At 48.0% G+C, this 11,992-nt stretch overlaps 1 protein-coding gene across 1 annotated transcript; it reads left to right on the forward strand.

The window, feature by feature from the left end:
• Positions 1–5,390: 5,390 nt before the first annotated feature.
• On the forward strand, positions 5,391–11,624 carry WFDC5 (WAP four-disulfide core domain 5). Its single transcript, XM_049869629.1, has 4 exons — positions 5,391–5,475; positions 10,590–10,727; positions 10,814–10,954; positions 11,286–11,624. The coding sequence occupies exons 1-4, from the start codon at positions 5,391–5,393 to the stop codon at positions 11,288–11,290; spliced, it is 369 nt and encodes a 122-aa protein (XP_049725586.1). The 3' UTR covers positions 11,291–11,624.
• The last annotated feature ends 368 nt before the right edge of the window (positions 11,625–11,992 follow it).

Consider the following 11,992-nt stretch of genomic DNA (forward strand, 5'->3'; position numbering starts at 1 on the left):
TTCATTTTTTTTTTTAATTTCTTGAAAATTTGCAAAATATGAGGTAAAACGTGAAGGCACCTGGCAATGACTGCACATACATTTTATTCTAGTCTCCTTCTTATCCTTTGTTTTTTTTTAATGAAACTTTTCAAATCATGGTAAAATGCATTCTTCAATACTGCAAAAGCAGTACTTACAACCCAAATAATTAAAACCAAGGGATTTTTTTTTTTTTTATCTCAGGAAAATTACCACTACAATGCATTCTTCAATACTGTAAAAGTATTACTTACAGGCAAGTAAAACTGAAGAAATTTGAGTCTCAGGAAATTACCACTACTATGTATTCTTGGTTATAACAAAAGCAGTTCTAACAGCTAAGAAGCGGAAACAGCTGGCCTGGAATACTGCAGAACTGCTCACAGTGGTGCATTCCACCTGCTACACGTTGAAGCAATGATTGGGCCCTAAGATTGAGTGTAGGCTAAGAATAACTTACAGGAGTTCCAATCTCTTGAAAAGTACCACCGCAGTGCATTATTCCTAGTAAACCAAACCTGTTGCCGCCAAGTCGACTCTGACTCATAGCGACGTTATTTACTGTTCAGAAGCTAGAAAAGCAGGAAGCCAGTAATATTTGGAAAGAAAGAACAGCATCAAGGAGAAAATGGCCACAATGACTGAATGAAGACTGGAAATAGCTTATTCTCATGATAAGTACATGAGAGTACTAGAGAACAAAATAACTGGGAAACATAGTGAGGAGGCTTATCTCACAGAAATAAAGGCAAATCTGTAAAAAATTTAGAGAATTCACACATCTGAGAGGCATCACCTAAGAAAATGCTCAATCTACACAAATATGAGGCCCCCACAAAGGGTTGTAGAGTTTCACACATTTCAAATGGTTCCTTCCTTGAGGTTTATTGGGCTACCTCCTTTCGAAAGAACTCCAGAGGCATAAAAAGTGGGTGGGATACCATATGTTCCACTGTCTTGAAAGGGTCAATAATAAAAATGAAAGGACCTCCAATAAAAATGGGAAAAATACAAAACTCACAAAAGAAAAAATACAAATGACCAGTATAAACATAGGAAAATTTTTCACTCTCACTAATGACGAAAGACCAGACGAGTTGTGGAATGACATCAAGGACAACATACATGAAGAAAGCAAGAGGTCATTAAAAAGACACCAAAGAAAGAAAAGACCAAATTGGATGTCAGAAGAGACTCTGAAATTTGCTCTTGAACGTTGAGTAATGAAGAAGAAATGATGAAGAAAAAGAGCTGAACAGAAGATTTCAAAGGGCTGCTCAAGAAGACAAATCAAAGTATTATAACGACATGTGCAAAGGCCTGAAGATAGAAAACCAAAAGTGAAGAACACACTTGACATTCCTCAAGCTGAAAGAACTTAAGAAAAAATTCAAATTGCACTATTGAAGGATTCTATGGCGGAAATATTGAATGACGCAGGAATCATCAAAAGAAGATGGAAGGAATACACAGGGTCACTATACCAAAAAGAACTGGTTGACATTCAACCATTTCAGAAGGCAGTATATGATCAGGAGCCGAAGGTACTAAAGGAAGAAGTCCAAGCTACACTGAAGACACTGGTGAAAAACAAGGCTCCGGGAACTGATGGAACACCAACGGAGATGTTTCAACAAATGGATGCAGCACTGGAAGTACTCACTTGTCTATGCCAAGAAATTTGGAAGACAACTACCTGGCCAACCAACTGGAAGAGATCCATATTTATGCCTATTCTCAAGAAAGGTGATCCAACCAAATGTGGAAATTATCAAACAATATCACTAATATCACACGCAAGTAAAATTTTGCTGAAGATCATTCAAAAGCGGCTGCAGCACTGTATCGACACGGAACTACCAGAAATTCAGGCCGGATTCACAAGAGGACGTGGAATGAGGGATATCATTGCTGATGTCAGATGGATCCTGGCTGAAAGCAGAGAAAACCAGTAAGAATACCAGTTAAGATGCTTACCTGCATTTTATTAACTATACAAAGGCATTCGACTGTGTGGATCTTAACAAACTATGGATAACACTGAGAAGAATGGGAATTCCAGAACACTCAATTGTGCTCATGCAGAACCTGTACATAGTTCGACAGGTAGTCATTTGAACAGAACAAGGGGATATTGCGTGGTTTAAAGTCAGGAAAGGTGTGCGTCAAGGTTGTATCCTTTCACCGTACTTATTCAATTTGTATGCTGAGCAAATAATGCAAGAAGCTGGACTGGGCATCAGGATTGGAGAAAGACTAATTAACAACATGAGTTATGCAGATGACACAACCTTGCTTGCTGCAAGTGAAAAGGACTTGAAGCACGTACTGATGAAGATCAAAGACTACAGCCTTCAGCATGGATTACAACTCAACATAAAGAAAACAAAAATCCTTACAAGTGGACCAATAGGCAACATCATGATAAACGGAGAAAAGACTGAAGTCAAGGATTTCATTTTACTTGGATCCACAATCAACACCTATGGAACCAGCAGTCAAGAAATAAAACAACATATTGCATTGGGCAAATCTGCTGCAAGAGACCTCTTTAAAGTGTTGAAAAACAAAGATGTCACCTTGAAGTCTAAGGTGCACCTGACCCAAGCCATGGTGTTTTCAATTGCCTCATATGCTGCAAAAGCTGGACAATGAATAAGGAAGACCAAAGAAGAATTGAGGCCTTTGAATTGTAGTGTTGGTGAAGAATATTGACTATACCATGGACTTCCAAAAGAAAGAACAAATATGTCTTGGAAGAGACACAACCAGAATGCTCTTTGGAAGCAAGGATGGTGAGACTACATCTCACATACTGTGGACGTGTCATCAGGAGGGATCAGTTCGTGGAGAAGGACATCATGCTTGGTAAAGTAGAGGGCCAGCAAAAAAGAGGAAGACCCTCAGCAAGATGGATTGACGGAAGACCCCCAACAAGATGGATTGACACAGTGGCTGCAACAATGGACTCAAGCATAACAACAACTGTGAGGATGGTGCAGGACCAGGCTGTCGCTATGAGTCGGAACCAACTCGATGGCACCTAACAACGACAAAGTATTCAAAGAAAGCCAATTAAAATGAGATACCATTTTTCATTGGCAAAGATATTTATATAATTGCTACTTACTATCCTATATTTGGTGAGTGTTTCTGTTAAGGGTATTTGGTTGTAAGCAACAGCAACTAAACTGTGGACTTTTTAAAACACCGCCTGCTCTGGTCAGGGTGCAAATGGAGGTTTTGGAAAGAAAGTCCAATGAGTCTAACCTGGGTCAAGTGCCCTCACCTGTGACAAAAAATGTACCTGGTGATTGGTAGCCAACCAGAATTACAGGAGTTGGGAGCACTGGCTCCACCAAATGAAGGGATGCTAGGCAGACAAAAACAACAGATGTCTACTGCAGAGTGCGTGGAGGCTCCCAGACATGCCTGTACTTCCTTTTTGAAATGAAATTTCACCAGATATATCCAAAGCCTGAAAATTGATCATGCTCTTTGAGCCAACATTTCTACTTTGAGAAATTGACCCTAAGGAAACGGAGATGTTTGCCAAACTATATGCAAAAAGATTGCTAACACAGCTTTATTTATGAGTGAAAAATTGGAAAGACCTACACATTTTGCAATATATATCTTGGCACATTGATCTTACAAAATCCCCTGTAGCCATCAGAAATCATAATACTGCAGAACATGTCACGATATAGGAAAAAGCCTACAAAATAATCTTAGTTGAAAAAGCATGTCTTCAATGAACATGTGTAATTTGTAATCAGGGGGAAAAAATAGCTTCATAAGCTTTTCCTCTAAAACAAAGCTGCCAAGTGGGGGGCGGTCAGAATTTCAAAAGTACTATCAGATCACAGAAGACAGGGCCCCTCTTCTCCTGAGGGCTTATAAGGCAGCATGAGGGATTCAAGTTAAACCTTAAGAAGAACTTCCTGACTCTAAGGGCTGTCCTGGACAGGAATAGGTGAGTGGATTGTCACCTTCCTTTTCAGGGCCACATGAGCTCCTGCCCTGCTTCCAGGGCTCAGGAACTGGATGGGAATCCTGTGGAAGCCATGGCAGAAGTCCCAGATTAGTCAGGAAGTAGCTGTGTGTCCTTGGGCCAGTCCCCTCCCATCTCTGGCCCCCAGTTTCCTCATTTTTCAAATGCGAGGGCGTAGAGGAAGGACTTGCTCACCTCCGGTCCTGATACAGTACTATGCCTCTCCAGAGTTTCTGTCTGAGGCCCCTTACCAGCACCCCCGTGCTCTTCCCACACCAAGTCCAGGTGCCTCTCCTCTGTCAAATGCAGAAACCAGCATCGCAGATGTGAAATCCAAGGCAGGGTCCGTGACTGAAATGATTTTTTTTTCCCTCATATCCCTTAGGGCAAAAACCTGTTGCTGTCCAGTCGATTCCAACTCATAGCATTCCTATGAGTCAGAATCAGCTTGATGGCAGTGGGTTTGGTCTTTTCCTATGAGTTGGAATCAGCTTGATGGCAGTGGGTTTGGTCTTTTCCTATGAGTTGGAATCGGCTTGATGGCAGTGGGTTTGGTCTTTTTTTTTTTTTTTTTTTTTGCTTATCCCTTAGGACCAAGGAAGGTAGCCCAGAGGCCACCTATCAGAGACCCCAGCCTAACCAAAACCCATGACCAGGTCCAGGCAGGGGGCAGGTCTACCTGATGTCACGGGAGGTGATCTCACCAAAGGCAGAGTGGCCTCCCTGCTGTCCATCACAGGGGCCAACAGGAAAGGACCTTACTAGGTGTTGTCCTCACTGGGGCCAGCCTGGGCCAGCCTCTTCCAGCAAGGAGCTCTGACCCTAATCCCTAATGCTATCTCCCTTCCCAGGCATGCAGGAACCCCTCCTTGCCATTCCCAAGCTGACTTCATATCTCCTGCCTGAGCCATTGCTGGGGCTTCAAACCCCTTGAAAAAAGTTGCCTCCGAGAGGATTGTGACTCACGCGACCCCGTGTGAATGCTTAACCATTTGTACCAGCAAGGACCCGAGATCTAGAAACCTAGAAAAGAGGGCATCTGTTTCAACCATCCTCTCACCCTTTATACAGATGAAGGAAACTGAGGCCTAAAGAAAGACAAAACTTGCCCAAAATCACAGTAATACAGGCAGGACTTGATCCTCGTCCCCCAACAGCCAGGACATGCCCCACCCTGCCATCCGGTCTTGCACAAGCACCCCCTTGCATGGAAGCCCTTGGGTAGTGGGTGGGGCCAGGATGAGACAGACAAGTGCCACTCCATCCATGTCCACCTCCTCTCTTTCCTCCCCTGACTCAGCTGCTTTAGCCTCCCCAGAGGTGTTAATTTGAAGGCCCACGGGCACTGACCTTACTAGGTGCCCAGGGCAGAAATATGAGGGCCCAGAGACTCTTCCTCCTGGTTGCCCTCCTGGCTTTGGGGAGCCAGCTGCCTGCTGCCTCAGGCCGGAGGAAGGGAGGTGAGTGACGGTAAGGTGGCTGGGAAGTTCACCAGGGGTCCGGGGAAGCTTCCAGCCCTGGGTCAGAAGTTGGTAAGAAAGGGAATTGAGTTGAAAACGAGACATACAGATAGAAAAACCCTGTGAACAGATTATGGAGTCACCTCTGAAGGGCTTTACCCATCTCCTCTGGGAAGCTCTGGGCTGGACTTGGATCCTCAGCTCCAGAGGCCAGGTAGAGAGTGGGGGCCTGGGAAAAGCAGGCAATGCAGTGAGTTTACATGCGTGCGTGCACGCATCTCTGGATATGGGGACACCTGCCTTCTAAGTCTTCCTGCAGCTTGTGTTTTTGCGTCTGGCAGCCTGCCTGTGTCTGTGAGTATCTGAACGTGTCTTCTGCCAGTTTCTCAGTGCTTGTCTGTGCCTGCATAACCTTCTGAGTGAGTGTGTGTGTGTGGACACGTGCACACACACTTCTCTGTGTATACGTGTGTCTTTGAGCCTACTGGTCTGTGTTACTCTCTGTCAGCACATGTAGATTTAGGAAAGAGTGCACACATGTGTGTTTGAAGTTGTGTGCCTATGTGTGTGTACATGTGTGTCTCTCTGTGCCTCTGGGGGGGTGCTGTCCGTGCATGCTGTTTTGTGGTTGTACCCACAGAGGTGTGTCTGGATCTGTGGGCCTTCACAGCAGGATGATGACCCTTTCTGTGATGGGCTTTCTCTGGCCCTGCCCATCCTCTCAGTGCAATCTGTGGAAGGAACTGGAGAGTTGAGTGGGGGCACGGTTTCTGGAGTCTATTGGGAAGAGGCTCAATCACAACAGAATCCCCTCCCTACCCCACCCTGAAAGCCTGGGGCTGGCCTGTTGACAGGTGAAGGGGACGAAGCCACCGGAGTGGCTAGACAGGTGCCTACCCACGTGGGTGAGGCCTCCTCCACCATCCCCTTCTGGAGCTGGAACACCCTGTCCTACATTCACAAGTGCAGCCTTGGCTCTGCCTTGAGGGAAGGGGACAGTAATTGGGACATGTCCCCTCTTCCACAGGGTCTTGGGGAGTGGTTCACTGCATCCTTTCTTCCACCCAGCCCACATAAGCTTCCTCAGAGACAGGGGTCTCTCCCTGGAACGTAAGCACTTTGGAGAGGAGGGTGCTCAGAGACACCCTGGGCTGAGGAAGGAAGGAAGGCACTACGTTCCCAGCCCAGGTCTAGTCCCAAGGCCCACTGGGATTCCTGAATTCCTGAGCCATGAACACTCCTTGCTGCAATGTTGTGAGGCTGGGACTATTCTCATCCTCATTTCATAGAGGAAGTAGAGGCACGGTGAGAAAGCGACTTGCGCAAGGCCAAAGACTAACTCTGAGCTAGTGTCAAAGGTGGCATTTGAGTATAGGTCTTTGGAATCAGGAAGGCTCGCCTCCCCAGCTCACTCCTTGTAAAATGGGATCCGATGCCTCCCTCAGGGTTAAATATGTCTTGAGTAATTACAGGACCTCCAAAGGCCTGGCATACAGTTGGTACTGAGTAAGTGGATGATTTGGGGGGCACTGGGAGGGCACTCCCCGATCCTGAGCCCACTCAGAACCTCTCTGCAGACCCAAGTGTGACATGCTGTATGTATGTCTGATACATGCGTATCTCCTGCAATTGACCCCATCCCCATCCTTCCCAGGTTTCCCTCGCATGAGGCATCTGCCCTGGCTCGCGGGGAGACAGGGTTGAGGCAAGGGCAGTCTCGGTTTGTTGTCTGTGAAAGCACAGCCAATTCTGTTTATAAGTCCCCCTCCCAACTCACTCAAATGTCTGAATGTCTGATATAAAGGGCATGGCACAGCCCCTGGTGTACAGTAAGTGCTTATAAGGTTTTGGTGAATATATCTGTATCTGTGTAGTCCTGTGCATGTCTGTGTGTCTAGGAATGTGTACGTGTGTATATGTCTCTGCTCATACACACGTTTATATATATGACAGTGTATGTCTGAATGTGTATGTGTAACTATCTGTGCACACATCCATGTGCGCAGGCATGTATGCTGCTGTTGTTAGGAGACATCAAGTGGACTTTGACTCACAGAGACCCCATGTAGCAGCAGAACAGCCCCATAGGGTTTTCTGGGCTGTAATCTTTACGGGAGCAGATCGCCAGGTCTTTCTCCCACAGAGCCGCTGGGTGGGTTCCAAGCACTGACCTTCAGGTTAGCAGCCGAGCACTTAACCATTGTGTCACCAGGGTTCCTTGTTGGCAGTATATATGACAGTATATTTCTGTACTAGACTATATGCATACTTCCCCGTTCATATATATAAATATGACTGTGTCTGTGATTATACATATATAATCATCTGCATGTATGTCTGAATGTGTGTACATACTTGGTTTACCCATATGAAACTGCTGTTTTTGTAGATCAAAAAAAGGTGAATATTAGCAATTCCATGTGGTTAATTCTATAGCTAATTTTGTATATATGTCTAAGTGTGCTTGTATGTTTGATTGCATATTTGTATGTATGTCTGTTTGTAGAAATATACATATTTAACTGTGTCTGGGTATGATTGGAAACCCTGGTGGCGTAGTGGTTAAGAGCTACAGTGGCTAACCAAAAGGTGAGCAATTCAAGTCCACCAGGTGCTCCTTGGAAACCCTATGGGCAGTTCTGCTCTGTCCTATAGGGTCACTATGAGTCAGAATCAACTTGATGGCAGTGGGTTTGGTTTCGGTTTTGGTTGGGTATGATTATTTTATTCTCTGAGTCTACATAGCTATGGGTGGAGTCCCTGGGTGGTGCAAACAGTTAACCACACTCAGCTGCTAACCCAAAGGTTGGAGGTTTGAGTTCGCCCGGAGGTGGCCTCTGAAGAAAAGCCTGGCAACCTACTTCTGAAAAATTAGCCACTGAAAACCCTATGGAGCACAGTTCTGCTCTGACACACATGCCATGAGTCAGAGTCAACTCGATGCAGCTGGTTGGTGGTATAGCTGTATGACTGCCTGTGTGTATGCGACTGTGCTTCAACGCATGCATCTGTGACGGGGAACCTAGCTTCAGTGCGTACATCTGTGACGGGGAACCTAGCTTCAGTGCCTACATCTGTGACGGGGAACCTAGCTCCAGTGCGTACATCTGTGACGGGGAACCTAGCTCCAGTGCGTACATCTGTGATGGGGAACCTAGCTTCAGTGCCTACATCTGTGATGGGGAACCTAGCTTCAGTGCGTACATCTGTGATGGGGAACCTAGCTTCAGTGCGTACATCTGTGATGGGGAACCTAGCTTCAGTGCCTACATCTGTGATGGGGAACCTAGCTTCAGTGCCTACATCTGTGATGGGGAACCTAGCTTCAGTGCCTACATCTGTGATGGGGAACCTAGCTCCAGTGCGTACGTCTGTGATGGGGAACCTAGCTTCAATGCATCCATCTGTGATGGGGAACCTAGCTTCCATGCATACATCTGTGATGGGGAACCTAGCTTCAATGCGTACATCTGTGATAGGGAACCTAGCTTTGGAGGGAGGGTTAGGAAAGGCAGGTGGACAGAGTTGAGGGTGACTTCCCAGACCCTTTCACTGTCCCTACACACTCCAGGCTTTTATTCCCACCTCCACAATTTGCCACTTGAAATGCCAATTCTCATCCCCTTTCCTTAGCTGTCTCTTCTCCAAGGCTCAGTTCCTGCCCCTCCTCCCAAAAGCTCTCCCTGACTCCATCGCCTGGCCCACCCCATCCCACCCCAGCCCATTGGGTGCTCCCGGCTCTGCATTCAGGCAGCTTCCTCTGGCCTGGGCTTGTGAGTTCAGGACTAAACCCTGGGCCTCAGGCAGTCTCCCAGGTCCCATCACAGCCCGAGCCTGGGGAGGAGCCACTAATCAGAGTAAGGGTGCCCTCACAGGCTAAGCCACTCTTTCTCCAGCTGGGGGCAACAATTCATCAAGCCAACCCAAACCAGCAAATGAAGTTGAGCACTTACAGTGTGAGGAGGGTCCCTACGGTGTGTGCACCCAGCACCCAGGCAGGGGCTGGAGGCGGGAAGGGGGACACAGAGGTAAAATCCCAGCACTGGATCCAGCTGCTGGGTGGCACTTGAACCCTTCTCAGTCGAGGTGAAGGTGGGCATCCAACCCCTTTCCCTACAGTTCAGCATTGGCCAGAGCAGAAGGTAGAAGCGGGCAGAGGAAGCACTGCACTGGGAGATAAGGATTCAGATCCCAGCCCAGGCTGTGTGGGTCTGCCCAAGTCACGGCCCTTTCAGACCTTGATTCCTCCCTCTAAGTGGAGGGAGAAACGGAATTCAAGCCTTTGGTGTAAACTCTGGAAATGGGCCCAAAATCCTAACAAGAGGAGTGGTTAGTCCAGCCTGGGACAGAACATTCTATAGCTGTTCAGAAAAACACCTCAAACACTGAGTTAATACTCCATGCCTGAAACAATGCCACTTGTGACAGTGATGAGCACCACACGATGCAGATGTGCCCACTCGAGGCCACGTGACAAGCCTGGCAATGGCTGACACACAGGTGAGGCTTGATCTCACATCAAAGTCCTTTCTTTCAGATGTGCACAGAGGCCCTGGCATTTTGCACCAAGCACTGTGCTAGGGACCAATAGTCAGCAGAGACATGCTCACACAGCCTCGTGCCAAGTGGGTACCCAGACACACAGATGCAGAGTGACAGGCTCTGAAGGAAGGATGCTGTGGGAGAGTATGGGGCAGAGGGAGGGCTGATCTAGTCAATCTGGGGGGACGAGAGGTCTCCCTGAGGGCGTGAGGTTTTTACCTGAGACCTAGTGAGCTGGCCAGGTGAGCTGAGTGTAGGAGAGAGTGCCAGGCAAAAGGCAGACCAAAAGCAAGGGCCCTGCAGAGGGAAGTGGCTTGGAGTAAGTCAGGAGCCACGAAGCAGAAAGAGTGCCAGAGAGATGGGCATGGCCTTCTATCATGTGAGTTTCAAGCCCTGGGAGGTGCGTGTCAGCTTTCCTTTCAAGGACAGAACACTGAGGTTGGAGTAGTTAGAGACTGGCCAAAGGACAAGCAAGAAGTAAGGGGTGGAGAATTCGGATGTGTTTCCCAGGCCTGTGCATATTACCTAACTCTGAGCATGTCTAGGTGCAAGGTTTGGGGGTTTTCTTATAGAGAAATCAGGGGGCTGCCCACCGGACGACGGGCCCTGCCTATCAGTGCCTGACCAGTGTATGGATGACAGCCAGTGTCCCTTCCGCAAGAAGTGCTGCTACCGAGCTTGCTTCCGCCAGTGCCTCCCCAGGGTCTTTGGTAGGTGCCCCCCAACCACCTTGCTGACCCCCACATCCCAGGACCAGCAGGCATGGGCAGGGCTCACCCAGGCCCCTGTGTTGCAGTCAAGCAGGGTCGCTGCCCCAAGGACCGCCTGTACTGCCTGAGCCCCACGCAGCACCTGTGCCATAAGGACTCGGACTGCTCAGGCCCCAAGCGGTGCTGCCACGCAGCCTGCGGCCGGGACTGCCGAGACCCTGCCAGAGGTATGGCTCCTGTGTGCATGGGGTAGGTGCCTTCCGCCTCAAGCCCCAGCTTAACAAACCCAACAGGATACTTCCCCAGAAGCCAGGTCTCCCTGGGACCAGAATTGGGGTGGGTAGGGGCAGGAGAGTCCTGTTAGGATGTGAGAGGAGCTACGGAGCCTTGGTTCTCCTACTGGGCTTGCTGTGTTACCTTCACCACCCCCTAAATTGCTCTGGGCTTCAGTTTACCCTTTTGAAGATGGTTAGAGAGTGCTGCCTTGGTGGGAAACTAAGCCCAAACCCAGAGCCCTACCTTGAGAGGTATTAACCCCTTCCTTCTGTCTCTCCTCAGGCTAATTCTGGTTCAGGATCCATGGCTCTGAACCTCAGGGTGGGGTTCCCAGGAAGAACAGGTGACAGCGGAGAGCCTGGGACCCTGATGCCCAGACAGCACCATGTCTGCCAGCAGAAGCTCCAACCCTCTGATCAAACACCGATCTGATGTCACTTCCTTGGAGTGGTGCTCACCCCCATTATCCTCCTCCTGAGCATCAAGGGTCTCCATAGACTAACCTCAAGGGAACTCCTTTCTGCCCACCACCTAAGCACCTTGTTCTACTGCCTCATGGAGCTTCTGGCCCCTCCTAACACTCACTGGGTTCCTTCTCATTCCTTTGCACACACTGTTCCTTCCACCTGAAATACCTGTCCCCTTCTGCCCCTCCCAATTTTCTACTTGACCTCCAAGGCCCAATTCAGGCAGCCCCCTCTTTGTGGAGCCCTGAGCCCTCCTTGAGGCAGCCCGGCCACCTAAAACAAGTTCCAGCAGGGGTGTGGAAACAACAGTCCGCTGACATACCCCAGTCACGATTTTTGCCATGCCTGCAAAACGCCAACGTGACAATTTGTGTACTACCTGTACTATTATTTACCCTAATGGTTTTCTTTAAAATAACTCACTTTGGTATACAAACAAATTTATTTCAAAAAAATATATATCACTGCTATAAATGAGATAGTCAAGACCACCTGCCCCAAAGAATGTAACAGTGACCATAA

This window comes from Elephas maximus, chromosome 25 (assembly GCF_024166365.1).
Source record: "Elephas maximus indicus isolate mEleMax1 chromosome 25, mEleMax1 primary haplotype, whole genome shotgun sequence".
Lineage (NCBI taxonomy): Eukaryota > Metazoa > Chordata > Mammalia > Proboscidea > Elephantidae > Elephas > Elephas maximus.